This window comes from Miniopterus natalensis, chromosome 1 (genome assembly GCF_054644295.1).
Source record: "Miniopterus natalensis isolate mMinNat1 chromosome 1, mMinNat1.hap1, whole genome shotgun sequence".
Taxonomy (NCBI): domain Eukaryota; kingdom Metazoa; phylum Chordata; class Mammalia; order Chiroptera; family Miniopteridae; genus Miniopterus; species Miniopterus natalensis.
Genome location: NC_142081.1, coordinates 66,963,509 through 66,986,393, shown reverse-complemented (window position 1 = coordinate 66,986,393; position 22,885 = coordinate 66,963,509). Strand labels below are relative to the sequence as shown.

At 50.1% G+C, this 22,885-nt stretch overlaps 3 protein-coding genes across 7 annotated transcripts; 2 read left to right on the top strand and 1 right to left on the bottom strand.

Annotated features, from left to right (window-relative positions):
* Positions 1-3,842: 3,842 nt before the first annotated feature.
* On the top strand, positions 3,843-4,304 carry RNASE13 (ribonuclease A family member 13 (inactive)). Its single transcript, XM_016199666.2, has one exon. The coding sequence runs from the start codon at positions 3,843-3,845 to the stop codon at positions 4,302-4,304; it is 462 nt and encodes a 153-aa protein (XP_016055152.2).
* A 1,747-nt stretch (positions 4,305-6,051) lies between these two features.
* Positions 6,052-7,892, bottom strand: TPPP2 (tubulin polymerization promoting protein family member 2). Its single transcript, XM_016199665.2, has 3 exons — positions 7,720-7,892; positions 7,322-7,475; positions 6,052-6,240 (listed from the first exon to the last, which is right to left on the bottom strand). The coding sequence occupies exons 1-3, from the start codon at positions 7,890-7,892 to the stop codon at positions 6,052-6,054; spliced, it is 516 nt and encodes a 171-aa protein (XP_016055151.1).
* A 3,693-nt stretch (positions 7,893-11,585) lies between these two features.
* Positions 11,586-20,716, top strand: NDRG2 (NDRG family member 2). Of its 5 annotated transcripts, none has more exons than XM_016199571.2 (17): positions 11,586-11,738; positions 13,332-13,398; positions 14,114-14,194; positions 14,525-14,566; positions 14,953-15,058; positions 15,412-15,532; positions 15,729-15,791; positions 16,694-16,754; positions 16,975-17,061; positions 17,256-17,312; positions 17,485-17,588; positions 18,058-18,102; positions 18,395-18,446; positions 18,699-18,746; positions 19,001-19,036; positions 19,191-19,242; positions 19,727-20,716. In XM_016199571.2, the coding sequence occupies exons 3-17, from the start codon at positions 14,120-14,122 to the stop codon at positions 19,891-19,893; spliced, it is 1,116 nt and encodes a 371-aa protein (XP_016055057.1). In that variant the 5' UTR covers positions 11,586-11,738; positions 13,332-13,398; positions 14,114-14,119; the 3' UTR covers positions 19,894-20,716. The 5 variants fall into 5 exon arrangements, with proteins under 5 accessions (XP_016055057.1, XP_016055056.1, XP_087678722.1 ...); XM_016199570.2 differs by lacking the exon at positions 11,586-11,738 and adding an exon at positions 11,953-12,022; XM_087822596.1 differs by lacking the exon at positions 11,586-11,738 and adding an exon at positions 12,359-12,385.
* Positions 20,717-22,885: the final 2,169 nt, after the last annotated feature.

Sequence of the window (22,885 nt, the reverse complement as noted above, 5' to 3'; positions counted from 1 at the left end):
AGTCTTGGGTGTTCCCCTCAGTCATAGGAAATCACCCCTGCATCTGCCTCTCTAGCCAGTTGTTCTAGAAATGCTCACCCTTGGGGAGGGGTGGAGGGAGAGGGTGTGTAGATGACTACATGCATAGGGTCACCTTTATAAGAAAAATAACCCAAAATTGTTTTAGTGGTGAACTCTCAGTACTCCTTTTGCTGATAGAAAACCCAGTACCATTACAAGCAAAGCCTAACAAACATATTTCTAAGTCCTGGATATTTACCAACCCTTTTTAATATATAAGGTATAATAAAAAAGTCTGCACTTGCTAGGAAATGTGATTCTCTCATAAGGCCAGGTTTCTCAGTCTCAGCACTATTTACATTTCAGTTTGGATGATTCTCTGTTGTGGGAGCTGTCTTGGGTAATGCTGGATGTTTAGCAGCATCCCTGGCTTCTACCCACTAGATGCCAGTAGCACCTCCCAGTTGTGACAATGAAAAAATGTCTCTCAGCACAACCAAATTTCTCCCCCTTGAGAGCCACTGAGTTAGTCTTATGATCTTGAGCCAGCTTCTGTCCCTCTCTAAAATGTAGTTTCTTCATCTCTAGGATAACTCTTGTGTATGTAAAGTCCAGTGTAATGGGGTAACAATTCCATAAACCTCAGGCTTAGGGAGCAGATGAAACCATGACAAGAATGTCAGAATGGAAGAAACAATCCTATGGATCAACGCCTCTAGGATAGGATTTTAAAGACCAGACCACTAGGATGGCAATTAAAAAACCAAAAGCCCATTGCACACTCAGCACTTTTCCTGGTCCTGTGGCTCATGCCTTTGTAACATATACTCATATGTGTGTCTTTCCTATTGAATTGTAAATTTAATCTGGACTGGAACTGTCTTACTTACCTTTATATATCCCCACCAAATTTGTCTTAGTGTTTTTCAGATATTTAACTATTTAAAAAATATTTCAGAGTAATTAACATGGGGCATGGCTAATAATAGAAGGCTTTGCGAAGATGAATTTTAAGTCAGTTGTTAATGGGGCTCTAGGTTGGCAGAGCATGATGAGGGCAGGTCACTTGGCTCATTTGGGGAATGAAAGAAGCTTTGCAGATGTTCAGTGAATTAGGGAAAAAACATGAGTTGGTATGAAATCTAGGAGACCATCCCCAGTTATCGATTTAAAATTGGTTAATGGTTAAAAGGCACTTTCAAGCTGACCATCTCATTCTATTCTTGTAGCCTCATGAGGTAAGGAAGGTATTAATCCCATTTTATAGAAGAAACAAAAACTCAGTAGGTTATCCAATATCAAGTCCTGAACTCTTTCCTCTACAAGGCGCTGCTCTATTTCTGTAATTGTGCGTGCAGAGGTGAGTGGTGGTAGGTGGGTAGTGAATGAAGGAAGAAGAAAACCAAGAGACATGAAAGGCCCCTTTCTCTTCTCAGGGAAGTTGCAGCCTTGAGCAAACAGGGAAGTAGTGGCATGCTTTGAGGTGGGGACCACACAGTACAGTAAGCTTCCTCAAAACAAAGACTTGAGTCAGCCAGGCTCCGGTATCTCTGGGCATGGGCTCCCACTCAGTGTTGGCTTGTAGACCAGCCTGAAGGACACAGTGAGACACTTGCCTGTGTGAGCTTTCCCCTCACTTGCTTGGCTGTACACACTCCCTGGAGAGCTCTTCCAAGTAGAGGCTTCTTATACAGGATCTCTGGGCTGAGTCTTCCGATGAGCTAGCTCAGTGGAATTGATGGAGGCAAGAGAGGAAGGAGGAGATGTGGGCAAGGACATGGGGGGGGCAGAGTAGGGGAAGCAGGCAGGCATGGAGATGCAGTTGGAGACATAGCAAGGGCCAGGTCATGGAAAGTCTTAAGTCCTATGAGGGGTAGAGCCTTACTGGAGTTGGAATTTGTCTGGTGTCAAGGAAAGGGGAGAGACGCAGCAGGGGAAGAAATAGGAATGGAAGGGATGGGTTTAGGAAAAGTTTATCTAAGATTTCCAGGGCTACATGACTGATAGACTCATGCTCGTTTTTAGTCCAGTGCCTGGAGTCAACATGTGCCAGGCACTGGACTAAAAGCTCTTGATATACATCTTAACGAATGTATCCTAATACTGCCACAAGGTACAAAATATTATCCTGATTAACAGATGAGGAAACTGAAGATTATGGTGCTTCAGTAAACTTAGATGGACAGTGCACAGCCTGGAAACAGTAGAGCAGGATTCAATTTCTAGTCTGTTTTACTCAAAATCCTTGCTCTCAACTGCCGTGTAGATATTGCCTCCCCACAGGTGGGGTTAGGGGGAGGAAGAGGTATAAGATCACTCTCAGATCTCTTGTATAGGTTACTGAGGGAGCTGAGATAGACAATACAGAGAAGCAGCAAGTTGTGGAAAGGATGAGTTCAGTTTTGGACTCTAGTTTGTGCTGTCAGAAAGAGCAAGTCATGGGGGCTCTGAGTGAGGAACCTCAGTAAGTCTCTCTGCACCCCCCCCACCCCAAACTACACATTGGCTTTGGAGCACTCAGAGCTCTGTAGTCTGATTCCCTGCTCCTGCTCTCCAGGGAGACTGTGGTAGGCTCTCCTGAGAGGAAGCCCACAACCTGGGTCATATCCAAATTGGGCTGAGGGGCCTGTGGAAGTCAAGGACTGTGGCTGGCAGGCTCTTTGCTTTTGATGAAGGGGCAAGTGTTGATGAAAAAGAGAGTTAGGAGCCCAGCCCTTTCCCCAACATAAAAAACAATAGCAAGAATCTGACCCACTAGGCTCACATGGCCCACACCAAGCCATCTCAGTCCAAGCTATGCAGTCTAATCCAAAGGACAAGTGTGAAGCTTCAGGGCCAGCAAGAAAAAATTTTCAGGTGTGCCCTGACTCCAAAAGGGCCTGAAGTTATAGGTAAGGGATTAGTGTGATTGTGTCATTGTGATAGTTGTGAAGTTGGTGATGGGGACTGTGGGGGTTCACAAAGACGTCTTTGATTATCAGTGCATCATCACTTTTGTGGGAGGCTGTTGCATGTGCGTGGGTTCCTGTGAGTGGGATAAGAGAGTGGCAGACACTCTGTTCTCTAAGGGTTGGGAACAGTCTGCAGCACTTTGTTCCTCAGAAACATGGTGGTACTTTTCTTCTCACCTTTCCACAGGAGCAAGGCCTATGGACATCAAAGAAAGCCCAAGAACTTAGGCACTTCTGGCAAGGAGGTTGGAACTAAGTGTTCTTATGACACCAGAAAGGAGGAAACCAGATTGCACTATCTCTTTCTTCCCACCCATCCAACCCCTTCAGCACAGGGATTCCTCAAACTAAGGGGACATTCCTTCCTTCCATACTGGTCTTTATCTAGAAACCTTTCCAGCTTCTTCTCACCTGTGGGCTGTCTTTGGTCTCAGGCAAGAAGAATCCTTGCCTGCTGCCCTGCTTGTCTTCCAGCTCCTGTCCTTCCTCCACAGCAATCAGAGAATCGTAGCTAGCCTATTTCTTTTATTGCTTCTGCATTTTTTTTTTTTTTAACCAGAAGGGATACTCAAGAAGAATTGCTTACCCAAGGACCAGTTGGACCTCTTATTCTGTAAGTGTTACAGCTCATGACGGGGTGAGGCTGAGACCAAGGGAAAGTAGGGAATGGCTGAAGGTGGTTGACCAGCTGAATGAACTTGGATAAGTGTCTCCTCTCTCTGGCGCATGAGGTCTAGGGCTGGATGATCTCTGAGGTACAGTCAAGCTCTTAGGGTGTAGGGGAAGGAACGCAGGGAAGGCTGGGGGAATGCTGGAGGCTGCGGGAAAGGGAAGACAGCCACTCTAGGCCCACGTCTGCCTCCAACCACCTTAACTCTACCAGCAGGAAGAATGGCACCAGCTGTGGCCTGGCTCCTGTTCGTCCAGCTTGTTTTAGGACCAACTCTGGTCATGAACGTCAGACTGGAGATTGCCATCAAGAACTTTCGCGACTTACACATTGACTTTCCCAAGGTTAACTACCCAGTGGGTTTCCAGGGCTACTGTAACGGTCTGATGGCCTATGTGAGGGGCAGAGAGGGAAGCTGGTATTGCCCAAAGACCCATTATGTGATACATGCCCCCTGGAAAGCCATTGAGAGGTCCTGCAAGCAGTGTGAGAGCTTCTGTGAGAATTACAATGAATACTGTACAGTCACCCTGGAAGCCTTCCCCCTCACAATCTGCTCTCTGTCCCCCAAACAGCCTCCCACCAGCTGCCGCTACAATGGCACCCTAACCAACCAAAGGATCTACCTGCTCTGTTCTCAAAAGTATGATGCTAAACCGATAGGTATCATTGGCCTCTACTAGGGAAGGGAAACTTTCATTTTGAACTACCCCCTACTGTCACCTCAGACCAGCCTGTTCCATTTCCAAAACTCTGATTCCTGGTACAGGACTTCCCCCGACTTTGAAGGTAGGCAGGGTTCCCTCCCAAGAGACCAGGGAGGGAGAAAAATGTTCAGAGCTTTAGTAACCATGCAAAGTCATATTGTTTTCTAGGTTCTTTCTAACTTGTTTACCTCCCCCAACCCCCATCATCCTTCCTCTCCTACAGACAGTTTTACCCACCCAAGAAGCTGACTGTGTCCAGTTGGCATTGACTGTCCGTCCACTGGGCCAGATACTGAATCCTGGATGGAGGCCCAGAGCCTCAGCTCACACCATGGCAACAGGCACCCAAGCTCAATGTTTCAAATCCCCATCCCCACCACCCTTCTCTTTTCAGTCTTCCCCATTTCCCTATGACCCCCTGCACTCACTCACCCACATGATGGGTATCTCTAGTTATAGGGACCTCCTTGAGACCTTTAGGTTCATTTTAGCCTCACTTTCTCAGAACGCCCCCCTCAGTTCCCTGTCTGCTCCTCTCTATGAAATCATTTTCTTCAAGCTACCTGCTCTTTCCTCCCTCCTCCTACCATGGAGCCCAGTGTGTCTCCCCCATGTTTCCAGCCTCCTTTAGTCACTCTGTCTTCTACAGCCTCTTTTCCTCAATTCTCACCTTGGCTTACTGGAGTTTCAAGTTATTTTCTCTGATCTATCCCCCAAAGATTCCTGAGTCCTGTTCCTTCCCAAAGCTCCTCCTGACATTCTCTAGACTCTAGGATCTGCTGCTGACAAGATGGGTGAGGGGGGCTTGGCTGTAGTCATAGGTTTCAAAGTCACATCTGAGTTATGTAAGATATAACCATTGGATGAAACTGGGTGAAGGGTACATGGAACCTCTCTGTACTATTTTTGCATCTTCCTGTGAATCTATAATCATTAAAAATAAAAAGATAAAAAACACATAGGATTCAGTTTTGATTTCATTCCTTTTTCCTTAGTGCACCAGAACTCCTGTTCTTGAAGTCCTGGAGACCACCTACCTCTGGCCATCTTCCTGCGTGATCTTTAGTTGTCAGTAGGATCTTCTGATCCATCCGAACCATCGTGGAGGGGCTGTGGGGTAAAACTCACTTCTGGCTGAGTGTTAAAAATGGATTTTCCCTTTTCCCAGCTCTAGAACAAACTGGTAACAGGAGTAAGGCTAAGTAGATCCTTGGCCCACCCTAGCTGGCTTGCATTTCTCCCCACAACAAAACTCAGATTGCAACAGATGAGGAAGGTGGAGGGACAGGGGTCTGGTTGGTGGTATCTGAGTCATCCTACATCAAATCAGGAAGTGCTACTCCCTTTTGGTAGGTAGAGAAGGGGTGAATACCAGTGGTGTGTGAATGTAAGCAGCAAGTACTTTTACCTCCACATCTGGTTCATCTCTTATCTCCAAATATATTCCTCAGCCCTGATCTTAGAAGCAGTTGTGGAGAGAATGCTAACTTCTGGCTTGGAGGTATCAGGCTAAGTAAGGCAAAAGATAGAGAGCTGGAAACCCTGACTCCTTGGGCTTTCTCTCCTCTCCTCTCTCTCTCTACACCAACGGGCCCACCCTTCCCTTACCCTGGTTGAAAACAGAACTCGTTAGCTGCTGCACACACAAATGTTTATTGTTCCCTGAGCTCCCTGGTGTTAAAGATGCAGGGTTGAGGGCTGGCAGACTAAGTAAGGCTGCTCCCTATTTGTTGTCCTTCTTATCATAGGTGCCAGCACCCTTGTAGCCACCCACATAGCCTGAGTTGTCGGTCACCTCTTCCCTTCCTGCAATACCTTTGCCCTTGCCACTCTCATCAAAGCGCTCCTTGTGGGTTCCAGTGTACTTGCTGGTGTCCGTCAGCCGGCTCACTCCTCCCACGGTTGTTGCTTTCTGCAAGCCAGAGGATGATGGGTCTGATCCCTCTCCTTTACCCTCCACACTTATACCCGTTTTCTTAAGATGGTCTTTGATTCCCCCTAGGGCTTAGAGCTCTTGTTCTATGAATGGCACGGTGCTGATTTTTCAGGGCCCAGATGTGGCTGTGGGTAGGAACTGTGGCCAAAGCCATCCACTGGTGAGGTAGGACGAGTCTGGTGTATGAGAGTGGACTGTGTGTGGATTTTTCTGCTTCCAGAGGAGTTATTTTTAAATTTTTCTTTTTTTAATCCTCAGCTGAGGATATATTTTAATTTTTTTTATTTTAGACAGAGAGGAAGGGAGAGAGAGAGAGGAACATCAATGTGAGAAAGAAACATTGATCGGTTACCTCCCATATGTGCCCTGATGGGGGACTGAATCCGCAACCTAGGTATGTGCCCTGACCAGCAATCGAACCCACAACTTTTGGTGTATGAGATGACACTCCAACTGACTGAGCCACCCGGACAGGGCCAGAGGAGTTATTATGATGAGGCTATAGCCAGAGGACTTTGACCCCAGACCCAATATGCTAGGTTCTTCCTACTATTTGGTAGGTCCCATAGGGCCTACTACTATAGGTAGGTCTTATTTGAAATTTAGAGCAGAAAGAGCTTTTAGTAGAGAGGGGACAGAGAGGGAATAGAGGGTGGGTGAGAGACAGAAAGCCAGAGATTAGACCTTATATAAGAGCAGGAAGAAGAATGGGGTCAGGGGCCAAGTCCTCTGCACTCAGTGTCCACCAGGCCCTAGTTGTTGCGCTTGCATACTGGACACTTGAGAATGAGTCTAAATTTTGTTATTAAAATAGCTGTGGACCTTAAGCAAGTCACTTCCCCGCTCTGGGCCACAGTTTCCTCACCTCTGAAACTACTGGATGATCTCTGAAGCCAGTTCCAGTACCAACAGTGCCCTAGAGGCTCTCTGCCCTGTCTCCCTACATACAGTACCTCTGCTGGTAGGCATTTGGGTTATTGGAGGGTGGGAGGAGAGATGGAGCAGCAGGGATTTAGGGAAGTAGGGTCAAGTGTTAGGGATGAAGAACGTCACTCACAGTAACACCAGTGGTAGCTGGGTCCTTGCCTTCCATGAGTTTATAAATGTCCTCCAGGGTTTCATTTGGGTTCTTCCCCTTGAACCGCTTCTGGCCCAGTTCCTTCATTGCTTCCTGGAACTGTTGGAATGTGATGGTTCGGGCATTCTTGGCCCTGGTCAGTAAGAAAGAAATCCAGGAACTCTGGAACATGAACCCATCACCTGCCAAGGTCCATCCCTCCCCTTACTCAGACTTGGCCACTGAGTGTCTTGAGGACAGATGGAAAATAGAGTGTCAGGTATCCAGTAGATGTTCAGTAGACCCATTACAAATGGGTTCTATCACATAAAGCCTCCCATGTCTCACTATCTTGTTTGTTCTACTCACAACCCCTCCTCCCATCTTTGGTCCCTTACTTGACTTTGCTGAACACAATGTCCACATCAGTGGAGGTGACCGTCTTGCCATCCATGATGCCACAATCTTTGCACAGCTTGGAGAAGTTTTTGTTGTTAATTTCAGTGCTACCACTTGATGATTCTCCGAAGACAGCAAACCGTTGGAATGTTTTTTCTGCTTCTGATGCCATGATCACCTGGAGGTGGGGGAGGACAGTAGGGGGAGAGACTGGGGTGGTGTGAGGGAGGAGGGGCAGGGAGGACTGAGGAGTAAGAAGGATGGGGGTTAAGATAAAATCTGAATCAGCAACAGGAACAACCCCCCTCCTCCCTGTTCCTCTCTTCCCTCTTCCCACCTACTGTTCCTAGCACTAGGGATACTAGTGTGGATCCTACATTCAGAGTAATCACTGCCACCACCCACATCTCCACCACTTTTTGTACCTAAGAGTACCCAGATGGTGTCTGACCCTTCCTACCCTTTTTATATAAGTGTGTGCATATGTGGGAGGCAGCTGGTTGGGGAGATTATGTGGTAGTGGGGAGACAGGGGAAGAAAGAGAAGCTTCTATGACCTCAGTAGTTTTTAAATGACATCATCTCCAGTCCCAGCTATAGCCCTAGTCTTCGGGGGAGGGGTCTTTTGGTTTCTCTACCTTGAATGTTGCATTCAACAAGTTGCCAAACTTCTTATCTCTCCAGATGATCAAACTTCCCTCATTATTGCAGCTGGGCTTGACCCAGCTCACTGGGTCCTGGTCAAATCGCCTTATGCTCTGACCCTCAACAAAGGCGAAAAAGAGCCCAGGGAAGGGGTTAATAAAAACAGGTTTGCATCAGTCAAATATTACTTTTTTTTCTAGTCTCTAGATCCAGGCCAACATGGAGGATCTCATTGGCTTTAACAGACCCATCACAATAGGACTTCAAATGGTATCCTTGTTGGACTTAACATGGAAATGGTCTTGGAGTGGGCCAGGTCTGGGTGGGCCAGGGTGAAATAGGTCAGGGTGAGGGTGAGTCTCAGCCTTTGAAAATCTTTCAAATAAATTTCTGAGCAAGTCAAGGATGTTTCTAAGGGGTTCCTCTTTGGCCTTTTCTCTAGCCAGAAGATAGATGAACTTAAGGGATCCTAAAGTAGAGCAACTAGGCTGGTGACTTCCCTCCCCTTCCTGTCTAATCAGTCACCAATTTGTGTAAGTGTTTTTTCCTTGGCTTACATATCCATTCCTTTTTTTCCATTCCTATTACTCCCACACTTCTTGAAGTCCCTGTAATCTCATAACTAGTTGATTTCTCTGGCTTCTAAATGATCACTTTCCTAAGTTGAATGTTTTACACTTATCCACCTGTAATCCATCTCTATTACCTTCCCATCAGATTAATTTTCACAAAACTATTTCTTATCCATTACTCCTGCTCAAGAACACTCTATGGATCTTCAGTGCCAAACTTTTTTGCCTGCCATTCAAGAACATTCACACTTGACCCCAGTCTACTTTACCAAACATCACTCACCTCTTATCAACATTATTCTTCATCTGAGGCCATAACGGCCTAATCACATGTGCTTGAGGGGAGTACTTCATAGTGGAGAGTGCAGAGCCTTGGAATGAAATAGATCTGAGTGGGGGTTTGAGTCCTAGATATATCATTTACCAGCTGGTTGGCTTGGGCAACATCTCTGAGCTTCAGTTTTCTCATCTGTACAGTAAGGACAATACTACTTACCTGATGGTATTGGGGGATAATATATGGGTAGTACTTTGCACAAAGTAGCTATTATTCCATTCTTCAAAATAACTTGTGTATTTCTGCTCTCAAACTTTCCCTCGTGCTCTCTCTTCCTGGACAGAATGCCCCTCTGTCCTACCCAAATACCCATGGCTGCACTCCTCAAAGGGTGCTTCACCCTAGGAACCAAACCCTTTTCCTCCTCCATATTATATTAAGACAGTGTTTCCTAGTCTGGTAGGTTGCGGCCTTCTGGGGTGAGGATTTCTGAATTATTGCAAGGGCCCCTGGATTCTTTATGTACAAAGAAGATTTATTGTCAACTGAATAAATAATATGTTTTCCACATGTAGGAATTACTATATACAAGGATGTTGTGATTATCAGAATACTGTATAAATTTACTTGAAAGTATTGCTGAATTCATGGTTTGTTTCCATCAGGGGATACTACAACCATCATGTGGGAATGAACGTCTCTGATCTCCCACTTGAGAAGGGTGAGAAAGTACTGCCATAGGACTTATTAAACAATTAATCTTATATATATTTTAAACTTTTTCTTTATACCTTCTCTTAGCTATTCCATTATAAGCTTCTAGAGAAGGTATGACTAGACTTCACACTTCTTTGAATTACATCCATACAGTGGCTTGCACATAGCAGGTACTTAAAACTGTCACTTAGTTGAAGGTACAGTTTGAAGCTGCTTCTGACCCAAGAGAAGGAAGTTAGAGAGCTGTTATCATTGTTGGGCTACTGACACCAGGGCTGAGCTGGGCCCTGCCCTGGCAGAGAACCCTATCTTATGGCAGAAGCAGTCTCATTTCTGTATGCAGCGGGCTGAGACCCTTAGTCCTAGGAAGTAAACAGATCCCAATGGAAATTTCCTACCTCCTGCCCGCCCCACACCCCTGCCTAGGCCCCTTATCAGGTTCCCCCTGAGTCATCCTCACCCAGAGACGAATTTAGATGCTGGAACCTCCAGGTCCTTCCCTCCCCCATTCCAAGTAAGACTACTTTAGACACACAACAGAAGGCAGCAAGCAGAAGTTCATATTCTAGACTTTCTTTCTCCCTCACTTCAGGAGGGCTGGTGAGATCTCTCTCCTGTCCTATACATCTTTATGTACGATCCTAATTCCAGCAGGTTTTCCTAGTCCACGAGACTGTTAAACTGGCATCCACAGCGGGGAGGGGACTAGGTGAGGAGCCAGGGTACCCAGCTTCTGTTCAAATTTGTGGGAAAAAAGTTCTGAAATGGGTGGGGGAAGGGAATAGAGGAAAACTTGGGTGCTTCAATCAGGGAATGTAGGGGGCTCCTTAGATTTGGGGTTGTTGAAAGCTGGGTTTTATTCTGACTAGTTCTACTCTGGGTCACCTCCTCCCTCTTGGCCCCTCCTTTTTTCCAATAGACCCTGCCAAGTGGGGATGAAAGGGGCATTGATGTTCCTTGGATGGGAGGGGGGTTGTGGGTGGTGAAGGGGGTTGTGGGGGGTGGTTCCCAGGCAGGAGGGGGTAGGGCAATTTGGGGGTCTTTGGGGGGGCAGCCTGTGCTGGTGTTTCAGTTGGCAGCTTCAGTTCCATTGGCTATTGTTCCCAACTGGCCTAGCGCCCAGCCCCCGAAATGGCAACTCAGGAGCCGGGCTAAAGGAGAGGATGGGGTGGGGACCCTGGGAGGAGGGGAGCTAAAAGGGGTGCAGGTGGGAAGAAATTCAATCAGGTTCTTTTTTTTTTTTTTTTGCCTAAGACAACTTTGAATTCCCTTAGCCACAGACCTATCCCATGCCAGGCGACCTTCCTCCTAGGGGCGCGGGGAGGGTGCATGTAGGCGTGGGGAGGGCTGGGCGAGAGAGGAGTCTAGGACAGCGAACCCACCCAAGCCCGGAGAGAGACGCCGCAGCCCCGGAGAAACCCTCGCCGGGCTCGAGATTGAGCGGGGCCCCGCTGCTATCACCCCTCTTCTCCGGGCCGGACTCGGAGGAGTTAGCGCCGAAGCCCAGGGTCTCCTGGGTCCCAGCCCGGGACACGGCGTCCTCCCCAAGCCCCCGCTCCACCCCCGCGGAGTTAACTCCGCCCCCGCGCCTGTTTACCCGAGAGTCGGAGCTCCTGGGGGTCCCTGGCCCCTCCCCCCTGGGGCCTTGACCCCGGAGTCCCCGTTGGACCATCCTCTTCCCCCAGCTCGCGGTCGCCTCTATTTATAGCGGCCCCCCGCATTCCCCGCTCCCCCCGCCGCGTCTTGTTTTCCAACTTCGCGGAGAGCAGCGGGACGGCAGGCGTCGGGACGCGCGGCACACAGAGGAGGTACCCGGACCTTGGGCGCCCCGGAGTTGGCGTTCCAGCGCCCTTGACGCCCGACCCTCGGCGGGTGCTGCACACCTTCCCCTCCCGGCGCCCAGACCCCCGCCTCTTTAGCGCCAGTCCTCGCCCACCTCCCCCTTCCGAAACCAGGATTTCTGTTTATGGGCGGGCGGAGTCGAAATCGTGGGGTGTCAGCACCCTGGGTTCCTCTCCCCTTACCAGTCCCCGCCACTGAGTCTGGGGGCGAAGGACTGAGCCATAGTGCGAGAGGCAGATCCAGGTCACGGGTGAGGACGGCGTTGAGGGCGGGCGTGGGGATTCCCCACGGGAATAAGGGATCCCCGCACACCCCACCACCGCCCGCTTTCGGGGGGAGGTTGTGGGGAGCGCGAGCTTAGCCCGGGAGCACCCACAATTTGCTTTCCTTAGAGTTTCCCTTTGGCCCCCCGCACTGCCCCACCCGAGCCGCAAACAGCCTGGGGCGGGGTAAGGGGGGCGTGTTTCCTGGGGGTCTAGGGGCGGACCTGCGGGGAGCCGTCGGCCCGTGGGCGGGCTGGGGCGGGCCGGGGGCGGGTCTGTGGGGAGCTGGAGCCCTGGCGGGCTTGAGAGTCAAAGGCAAGTGAAGGTGGAAGCGGCCGCGGCTGCAGCAGGTAGGGGGAGGGGCAGGCGAGGGGCCGCCGGGCCCGGCCGGCGCGTGCGGGGCGGGCGGGAGGCTGGCTCTCCCTGCCCGGGAGCCCGCCGTGTGCGGGAAGGGGCCTTCAGGGAGGCGGCGCCGGGCTGCTGCGCACAAAGGCGGAGGCTCGGCGAGCGGCAGGGCGTGCTTGGGACGTGCGCGAGGTGCTGTGCAGGACCCGGGGCGCTCCGCGCCCGCCCCGAGGGGTGCCTGTCCCCGCGAGGGCCGGCAGCCTAGGGACTCGCAGGGACAGGTCCCGGGTGCTGGGCCCGGTCAGTCCGGTCCCTCCCACCCCGGCTCCCAGCCGGCGCTCGGCCCTTTCGGGTCGTCCGTCGGGGGAGGCCGGGAGGAGATTGTGGGACCGCCCTTCTTGCCTCTCTGCAGCCGTGGGACCCACTCCGAGGCTGGATGGAGGAGAGGAGCTAAGCCACGGGGCTTTTCAAGTTCTTTTTTTAAATGGCGGAGGGAAATAGTCACGCTCTGCTACCTTCATATCACTCGGGAGCTGTCAGAAATCCTGGGAATCCGCTAGCCCCCACTTTTAGTTTGCAAATAGGAAATTGAGGCAGTGGTACTGGTGGGGCCAAGGTCACAGCGGTAGCGGCAGAGCGGGGACTAGAATCCAGAGCCTCTGACTGAGCCACGCGCCTTCCTCCACATCAGCACTTCCTCCTCTCCTCCCCCAGCTGGACCCGCACCTGCGCTGCCGCCGCCCGCCGGCCCCTGCGGCCCGCACCGATTCCTAGTTGAAACCTCGAGAGGACGTGTTCCCTAGACTCAGGGGTAGAGATTGGGGAGGTTTAGGGACTTGGGGAGGGTTGGTGACCCGGGTAATCTAGATCTTGGCTGAGGTTTTATGTCCCTGAAAGACCCAGGGGCTGCCTGCCTCCCATGTCATTCACCTCATTGCCCTGTTTTCTCAGACCCCAGAGCCAGGAGCTGTGAGAACCCTGACCCCTAACCCCACTGCGTCCAGCCAATAAGAGCCCAGTAAGTGACCCCACCCCCAGCTGCAGGCTCTTTACTATGCTGGTCTGCAGGCCTGCTTTGCTCCTCAGTCGCCCCTAATATTGAATGTCTGCTAATTTATTCACAATGGGGAGGGAGGGAGAGGCTTGGGAGGAAGGAAGACATGGGGTCAGTTGGACACAGTGTCCCTTGTCCCCCTTTTCTTGCTTCCCCCTCTCTCTCTTGGCCATGTTACTCAGGTCATTTTTAGCGCTTTTCCTTTTGAGCTGCTGACATTGGGGCCTTAGTTGAAGGTCACAGTCAGTTGCGAACTCTCTCTACCTGTCCCTTAGTATGTTTGGAGTATACAGTCACTGAGCCACTAGCTTCACCCCCTACTTAATTGGGAGTGTGGGGTGGCCCCTAAATATAGCCTGGGAAACCTGAGCTGCATGGCTGCCCCACCCTGGTTTTCCATCCAGGACAGGGAACGGGGGTCTGGAGGTGTGGGATGCAGTGGGGGTGCCACTCTAAAGAGAAGTGCTGTCCTGGTTCCTCTTACACAGCCCTTCCCCACAGTGTCCTGGACATGGAGCTGGGACAGGAAAGGCTGTCTGTGTCCTGGAGTCATCTTCAGCTCCTGGGGCCCCCTGAGCCCTGCATTATTCCCCTGTCCTGAGAGAGGCAGAAGGTATTAGAGAAGATGTGGGGGTGTGGAGGCAGCCTCCCCAGTCTTGGTGTTTCCTCACCCTGCCAGGCCACCATGACGGAGCTGCAGGAGGTGCAGATCACCGAGGAGAAGCCGCTGTTGCCAGGGCAGACACCCGAGATGGCCAAGGTTACTAGAGACCCTCTGAATCCTAGGCCCACATTCCAGACCTCCAAGCATCCCCCTCATCTCCTCCCTTTCCAAATCCATAATCTCATTCTAATCCACACTCCCACCTTCTCCCCCACTCCCCATGTTTCTCTCCCCATATACCACAATTGGGAGTCCAGGCCTTTGTCACGTAACTGTACTAATCTTAATCCTCTCCATGTCTCTGTTTGTTATCTTTCTGTCTCTGGTCTCTTTACCTGCCTCTATCTGTGTCTATCTCTCCGTCTGTCTCTCCGCTCTACATGGCTGTGTTTCTGTGTGGACCTGTCTGTGTGTGTCTCTCTCCAGGAGGCTGAGTTAGCTGCCCGAATCCTCCTAGACCGGGGACAGGTAACAGCTCGGGGCAGTCCCAGGGTGGGAGGATGGCTCTCCTCTCCCCAGGGAAAGAAAGGCCCTCCTACCTGTCCTTCCTCTCTGCTACCTTTCCCTCTATTCCAGTCCTTGCCCATCCCCATCTCTCTCCTTCCTTCCCTTATTCCCCCTTCTCAGATTTCCTTAATGCTCTTCAGTCATTCATTAGTCTTTTCCACCCTCAAAATCATCTCCACTGTCGTTTTACCTAAACTGAATTCTTTCTCATCCTATTTCTAATACTTTGTTCCCTTCTCCTCTCTGCCCCTTCCCCATGTCACCCCCCTGCCTTTTGTGGAAGCCCTTTTCCTGTCTCTTTTCCTCTCAGCCTAACTCCTACCTGATGGTGACCTGTTTTCTTGCAGACTCACTCTGTGGAGACACCTTATGGCTCTGTCACTTTTACTGTCTATGGTACCCCCAAACCTAAACGCCCAGCGATACTCACCTACCATGATGTGGGACTCAACTGTAAGGACCTTCACTTCTCCTCCCACTCCTTTCTGGGAAGAGACTGGGTGGGGGGAAGGTAAAACCCCAGCGTAAGGGTAAGGGTCCTCAAGCTCAGGAAGGGAGCCATGTGGCATGTCAAGAAGTTCTCTCCTAGGTAGCCGATCAATGACTCTCTCATCATTGATGTTTTTCTCTCTCCCCCTCTCCCTTCCTCTCTCTGACATCCATAAAAATATATTAAAAAAAGAAAAAACAAAAAAACAAAGAAGTTCTCTCCTAGTCTGACTGTGGCATGAAAGGGGGTGGATTTTGACTTGGGGACACTTTTCCCTGTCTGATTCTATTGTTGGGATATTGGGGATTCTCTTTAGATAAATCTTGCTTCCAGCCGCTGTTTCAATTCGGGGACATGCAGGAAATCATTCAGAACTTCGTGCGGGTTCACGTGGATGCCCCTGGGATGGAAGAGGGGGCTCCTGTGTTCCCTGTGGGGTGAGAATTAGCTCCCTCCCTCATCATCAAATTATCATGAGGCACAGGGCAGGTATGGGGAAGATTGGACCAAGGGAGGAGGAAAGGGAGGGCAGTGGTGATTCTGGAAGAAGATGAGCGGGACACCCTGAGGTGGGGGCAATGGGGGCAGGTTGGTATTTTCCTGTTAAAAGACCAACATTCATCTCTTCCCCAGATATCAGTACCCATCTCTGGACCAGCTTGCGGACACGATCCCTTGCATCCTGCAGTACTTAAAGTGAGAAGTGTGGGGGTCCCTCCAATCCAGATTTCTCTTTCCAGCACAAGGTGGCCCTTAGAACACCTATGTCCATCATGGTTCCTGGGCACGTTTTGGTTTCTGGCCTAGATATATCCTTCCTCTTCCATGTTCCCAGCCTGATTGTGAGAGGAAGAGGGGTGGGTTTGGAAAACTGACTTGAGTCAGCTGAGTAGCCCTGATGGATGGAGAAAAGAAAAAAGAAGGGGCTATTTGAAGCCCTGCCTCAGGCTGAGGAGGGATCAGAAAGCTAGACAGGAAGAGGAAGGGGTGACACAATCCCTGAGGAACCAGATAGACCTGTCTCTTCCTCCCACTCCCCCTCCTCTATACACACACCTGGGAACTGGGAGCCCCATGGATAAGGGAGAGTGGGAGAAAGAGAAAGCCAGGGGAGGCCTTCTCGGCACGCACTCCTGCGCTCTGTCCTTGGCTTGGCTTTTTCTGGACACGGGTCCCAGACAGCCCTGGTTCACATGCTTGTCTCTCTTTAACCCCATTCTTCCTGTTGTTCACTGAAGTTGTGCCTTTTATTTTACATCTTGCTTGCAAGTTCCCTTCTTCTCAATTCCTCTAGAGGAAGTAGGAATTAAAACAGAACAAGTCGAACTAGCTTCTGAAAATTGAGCATGGACAAAGAGCTACCTAGGAAAACAGTGTCTTGCTGGTTGGTCGGTGGGTGTTTCTTTTCAAGACACTAGCTGTCCAAGAGGGAGCTGAAGAAAGACTTCAAGGACCTAATCTGACTACCAGTGTCAGTTTTTAGCTCCTTGGCAGGCCCCCGGGTTCTGTCCTTTGTGCCTGTGGCCTTAGGAAGGAGGGTAAGGAGTTTGGAGAGCAAAGTTTTGAATACCAAGTAGACATACGTTTCCCTTTCACAGTTTCTCCACAATAATTGGAGTTGGTGTTGGAGCTGGAGCCTACATCTTGTCAAGATACGCTGTAAGAATTAAAAACTCCCAGATAAGGGAAAGGCAGGTCCAAGGCTCATGGTAGCCTACCTTCCATGGTAGGCTGTTTACTAGTGTGTATTTGACAGGAAGACTTGGGTCTGAGGGTGGGGAGGGAGGCCTTATGGGAGCCTAAGAGTGGGTGGAACTTCGTGGGGAGGGGATGAGGTCCTGCCCTGCCTCTGATTTGCCTTCCTTCTGCTGCCCTTCAGCTTAATCACCAGGATACAGTCGAGGGACTTGTCCTCATCAACATTGATCCCAATGCCAAGGGTTGGATGGACTGGGCAGCACACAAGGTTTGGAAGGGCCTGTGTGCTGAGATCTAGGTTGGGGGTTCCCTTGCATGGGTCCAGTTATGCTCTACCAGTATAACTGATTGACCTATGAACTTCAAGGAGGGGGACGTAGGGCAGGAAAGAAGCTGTGTCACTTGCCTGGGTCTCTTTTCCCCATAATGCTCTGAGCTTTCTCATCTGCCCTTTCCTCATAGCTAACAGGCCTCACCTCTTCCATTTCGGAGATGATACTTGGACATCTTTTCAGCCAGGTAAGTGGTTGTGGAAGATGGAGGAAAAAGAGGGGACCAACAGGGATTTGAATGCTTGGGGTGACTCCCTCAGCTGGAACAGGATCTGGGAAGGGAAGGCGTGCCTTTTTGCATCCAGTGACTGTTGGCTTCTCCTCCTAACCCAAATTTTTCTACCTCTTCTTTCCTTCAGGAAGAGCTGTCTGGAAATTCTGAGTTGATACAAAAGTATAGAAATATCATTTCACATGCACCCAACCTGGAGAACATTGAACTGTACTGGAACAGCTACAACAAGTGAGTGGCAGTGTGTGTATGTGTACTCGCATGTGCATGTGAAAGCAATTTAGAAGTGGCAACTGGGGGTGATGAGGAAGCGGAGAGGAGAGGGAAGTCCGAAAGTACACGGTGTGTAAGGAGGGCAGGATTTGGTGTGCAACTGGGACAGCTGCAGGACCGACCCAGTGGGAAGAGTTGTGAGGAATTGTCTCTCCCCCTTTCTTCTGTTTACTTCCCATGAAGGTTTTGATTCCCAGAAGTAAGATGATGACCTGTCCTTGTGCCTTTCCTCTCCCTTCACTACCCTCTAACCAGGGATGTGCTTGAGGCCTGACTACCACATTCCCCTTTGGTTCCCACTTTTAATCGCTGATATTTGGCTATAGTTTTTTGGGAGGAAGGGAGTTTCCTTATGGGAGAGATAGCTTATATTTGGATAGATAGGATTGCCTGTCTAAAATTCCTATTTCTTTTAACCCTTCTCTAGCCGCCGAGACCTGAACTTTGAGCGTGGAGGTGATATCACCCTCAAGTAAGACTTTAAATGATACAGCTTTGTCTTTCTCCCTGGATCTTCCTTAGGTGCTTATATCCTTTAGAAGGAGGGTCTTTTGCCAGGGAGTTTGCTTGTTACCTCTCACTTCATCCCATTTAGCAAATCACCACCCTCTAGGTCTTCTGCCTTTGAATCCTCTCGGTGGGGTGGTGGGGTTCAGAAGGCTGTTTCCTCTTTGGAGCCAGACATTTTCTGGCTGCTCTTCTGGGAAGAGATGGGTGAGGGAGTGCCAGGGGCTCACCACCTCCTCCCTGGTCCTTGCCTCTAGGTGCCCCGTGATGCTGGTGGTAGGAGATCAAGCACCCCATGAAGATGCAGTGGTCAGTAGGGAATTTGGGGTTGGGTGAGGGAGGGTTGGAGTCCTAGGATGGTGGTTAGAGGGGTACTTTGCCAGGAGGCAAGCTTTTTAGGACACGGAGAGCAACTCTGGTGCATACAAGATTGATTCATTTTAAGAAGGAAATGGGTAGGAGTTGATAGGAAAGGAACTGGGGACTGGGTCCTTGGGTCCCTTGGATGAGAGAGGCCACAGGGAGTATGACCTCATTCATTCAGCTTCTTACTTACTCCAGGTGGAATGTAATTCAAAGCTGGACCCCACTCAGACTTCTTTCCTCAAGGTGAGTAACCCTACTCCGTGCCCAGCCTGACTCCTGGCCCCCTGTCCAGAGCCATATATACTGAATCCTAGATTCAGCTGCTAGGCCTCTAGGGTCCTGCCTGGGAGCAAGTGGGGTTGATGAAATAAACAAACAATAAAAAACCCTAAGGGCCTGGAATGGGAAAGCAGGGAAGAGAGACCCTTTCTATCTCCTGGCTGGCTCACTTTATTCATGTGTGTATCACTTTTTCTGGGTGGCTCTCTCCTGACTAGATGGCCGACTCCGGAGGTCAGCCCCAGCTTACTCAGGTGAGTACCCCCAGCCATCCGGGATGGGATATTAGTGTCACTGAACTATACCCTTTGCCACACATCCCATCCCCAACCTGCCACAGCCTTGGGATCCTGCTCAGCTCATAACCTCACCTCACTGACTCCCTCTCTCCTCATCTTACTTCCTCAGCCAGGCAAGCTGACCGAGGCCTTCAAGTACTTCCTGCAAGGCATGGGCTACAGTGAGTATGGGGGTCAGAGGCTGTCATGGGGACAAGGGATTGCTGCAAGGATGAGGGATGGCCACTGAGGGGAGGGACCATTTTATTTTATTTTTTAATTTTTATTTATTTTATATATATCTTTAATGATTTCAGAGAGAGGAAAGGAGAGGGAGAGAGAGATATAGAAACATCAATGATGAGAGAGTCATTGATCGGTTACGTCCTGCATACCCCTGACTGGGGATCAAGCCCATAACCCCGGGCATGTGCCCTGACCGGGAATTGAACCCCGATCCCCTGGATCCTAGGTCGAAACTCAACTGCTGAGCCACGGCCGGCCAGGCAGGAACCATTTTAGACTAATTTCTGGACTTACCACAATCTGCCAATCAAGCTAATTGACCCCCTGGCCCCATTTGTAACTCTCACATCCCAGTCTGAGTTGCCAGCCTCTCTTCCTTACCTCCTCTCTGACTGACTGCTTATCCTCCTGTCTCCACAGTGGCCTCATCTTGCATGACTCGCCTGTCCCGGTCTCGCACAGCCTCCCTGACCAGTGCGGCATCCATTGATGGCGGTCGGTCCCGTGCTCGAACCCTGTCCCAGAGCAGCGAGTCTGGGACTCTCCCCTCAGGGCCCCCAGGGCACACCATGGAGGTCTCCTGTTGAATGACCCATGTTGCCCTGGTGTGGGACCCAGCCAGCACCTCCCCTAGCACTAACCTAGGAGATGCATAGAACACTGGGCCAGAGTGAGCAAGGGAAGATGGGCAGATCCTGTGGGGAGATGATCTTGATCTTTGATTGCTACCCTAACCTTGACCTCTAACCTGTGATACCCCTCAGCTCCTGGGAGAGCTTCCTAATATCTCTTAGGGACCCAGACCCCTAAATGATCCCTCTCCCTCAATCTGTTGTTAAGGTGGAGAGGGCATGCATTCCCTCTCCCTAATCTAGGTGTCCATAGGTGAGGGATAAGAGGTCATTGTAGTTGCCCATGGTGCCTCCTCCAGACTTTCCCTAGTCATCCCATTGCAAGGGTAAGGGACTTGGTGCTGGGTCTCCATTCACCAAAGCGGATATGGCTTCTCTTTAACCCTTCAGGTCTCTGAAGGATATGGGCCTAAATGAATGTGTTAGGGAGGCTTGCTGGTGGGTTAGTGGTCCTCAGGATGTGATAGAAATATCCAGTATGAGAATGGAAGTTGGACTGGGAGGTGTCAGGCAATAAATAAGTTTGAGGGAAGGACTGGAGCTGGGGCAATAGGAAGGGGCCTGGGGCCATTGGCTGCACTAACTTTGGTAGCTGCCTAGACCGTGTTTGTCTAGAGTGGGAGTGGGGAGGGGGCCAAGCTGGGGCAGGGCTGCTTGGGGCTTGGCATAGGGGTGGGAAGGGCTACCTTGGGGCTCTGACCACAGTGTGTTATGTGTGGAGGGTGCTCTCCTGTCTCCCACAACTTCTGCTGTAACAATAAACTGTAGAGGAATCTGAGCACCATTATTATTCTTTGCCTCAGTATGTCTGCATCATGCCCCTTTCCTACCTTCTCCCTGCCCAGGTCTCACATTCTCTTCTCCAAGTGATATAAACCATGGGAGGGGGCTTGCATAGCATAGGCACATCACAGAATGTGACTTCATAGTCACCGGCCCCTTTCAACAGAATGGTACTGTCCTTGATATTGATAGTAACTTCGAGTTTTGGGAGAGGAGCTACTTAGACCTTAGAAGACTTCCTTATCAGTTATTGAGAAATACCATAGGATTTCAGAGATGTCATCAGCATCATAATCTTGAAGAAGAAAGTACAGAAAGATGACTGAAGTGCCCAAGGACATCTTGTGACCACCCTCCTGCAGGATCCTCCATGGTGTCACCTAGATTCCATTTTAGGTGGTTCAATACGATCAGCAGACCACGCCTCATGCTGTTTCTAGAGGGGTTATTGGGTCGCTCAGTTGATCTCTGTCTGAAGACTCTTTCAGGTGAGTCATAGCAACCAGGATTTCCTCTCAGGAATTCCTCCTCCCACATGAATCCTAGAATTCGGGGAATTAATTAGACTATGTCTGTGGTTCTCTGAGAAGCTTCTGAACAAGTATGAACAATAATTATTAAGAGAGCTTCAGATATTTTGTGGCTGTTGCGGGCTGGCCCTTGGGCTCTTGGGGCACAAGGAGTAAAGATGAGAGGGCACTTTATAGTGTTACTGGCCAGGGTACTGTAGTTGGAATAGTACAAGGTCATTTGCCTGGTGATAGGAACCCCACGGGCAATTATACACTTTCCTCGGTGAAACGGAGCTGACGACTAACGCAGCTTATGTCTGACGCTGACACGCTGGCGGGGAAGTGGGGCATGGAGCATGCTCTGGATTCTTGGGCATTTCATCACTCTCACAGGACCGAGTCTATCTGAAATGCAGTAGGCTGGGATCAGAAGGGGTAAGGGTGTTGGGTGACCACACACAGGACAGGCAGCAGGCGCTTAAATGCCACACTAAAGAAAAGAAACCGCATGATTGGAATCATTGGCACAACTGGCTCCTAGGTAAACAAAATGTGAAGAAAAGGCAAAGAACTCCAACCAGCATGAGCCTTGACTGGCAATAGCTGCTGCTGTGCGTTATGCCAGGGAAGGCGCGTCTTCTCAGCACATTCAACCGCACAAGTAACACTGTTAAGTTAGTTAGCAGTGTAATTGGAGGAGGAGGGAGAAAATCTCATTTCTGTGTAAAATGTGAGTGTGTGTGTATGTACCTGCCATGGGGCTAGTGTGTGAAATGGGTGGTGACCGTGTGTCTTTCTCCTATAGATGTCCCTGCATAAGAAGCCCAAGAGTTAGGTAGAGGGAGAGATGCTCTCTGCTGGGAGCAAGGGAGAGGGGTTTGCTGTCCTTGACTGACCTCTCTGCTTTGTTGGTCCTAGACATTCCAGGAGAGCCCATGGAGACGCAGTGCCCCCCTGTGGTTGTCATGGTTCTCCCTAACTTTCCCCAGTTCCTAGCCCCTCCTGAGTCTCCCAGGGTTCTTCGTGAACCTACGCAGTAGTTACATAGGGAGGGCCTGATACCATGGTCTGTGGCTCCTGCCCATTTTCGAGATCAGAGTTCAGAGGCTCTCAGGAGAGGTGGGCTGGCTTCACAGAAGCTGAACCACGAACTCCTTACTTTTTGTCTCTGCTTCAGCCTTAGGACTCCTGTTTCTCTCTTCCCCTCCATCTCAAGGAACGTGTTTCCCCAGCGTTAGGCACAGAAGGCCAAGATAGCTAAGAGATGGCTCATTGGGAAGGAAAATAAAATGGAAGAATACAGTGATGAGAGCCTTGCGGTGTCCACTTGAAAACTGTGGAACTCATGAAGAGATTTTAAAGGGTGATTCTCTGAAGATACACAGTGAAACTGTAGCAGGTGGGATGGATAAATATATAGCAAAGGTAGAATGCATTGTGTATTTGACCTTCAACAAATCTAAAGCTAATTAACTCAGAACAAAATTGAAATAAAAAGGAAATCATTGAAAACTTTAAGCATCCCCACAGACTGGGGCCTGGGGGAACAGCCCCTGTCTGCACCCCTTTTGCCTCCCCTTTGGTAGCGTCCCTAGGCTCCTCCCCTAGGTCGGTGGGGGAGTGTGAGGGTATGTGGCTGGGGGGCACACCCA

What these genes read in the sequence shown, in the direction of transcription:
- RNASE13 (XM_016199666.2), top strand. Translation starts at nt 3,843, where the DNA reads ATGGCACCAGCTGTGGCCTGGCTCCTGTTCGTCCAGCTTGTTTTAGGA.
- TPPP2 (XM_016199665.2), bottom strand. Translation starts at nt 7,892, where the DNA reads ATGGCATCAGAAGCAGAAAAAACATTCCAACGGTTTGCTGTCTTCGGA. An exon ending in ATTGTGTTCAGCAAAGTCAA is followed by an intron (nt 7,476 to 7,719) that starts GTAAGGGACCAA and finishes CTTACTGACCAG; the next exon opens with GGCCAAGAATGCCCGAACCA. An exon ending in CAGCTACCACTGGTGTTACT is followed by an intron (nt 6,241 to 7,321) that starts GTGAGTGACGTT and finishes TCTGGCTTGCAG; the next exon opens with AAAGCAACAACCGTGGGAGG.
- NDRG2 (XM_016199571.2), top strand. Translation starts at nt 14,120, where the DNA reads ATGACGGAGCTGCAGGAGGTGCAGATCACCGAGGAGAAGCCGCTGTTG. An exon ending in AGACACCCGAGATGGCCAAG is followed by an intron (nt 14,195 to 14,524) that starts GTTACTAGAGAC and finishes GTCTCTCTCCAG; the next exon opens with GAGGCTGAGTTAGCTGCCCG. An exon ending in GCTCCTGTGTTCCCTGTGGG is followed by an intron (nt 15,533 to 15,728) that starts GTGAGAATTAGC and finishes TCTCTTCCCCAG; the next exon opens with ATATCAGTACCCATCTCTGG.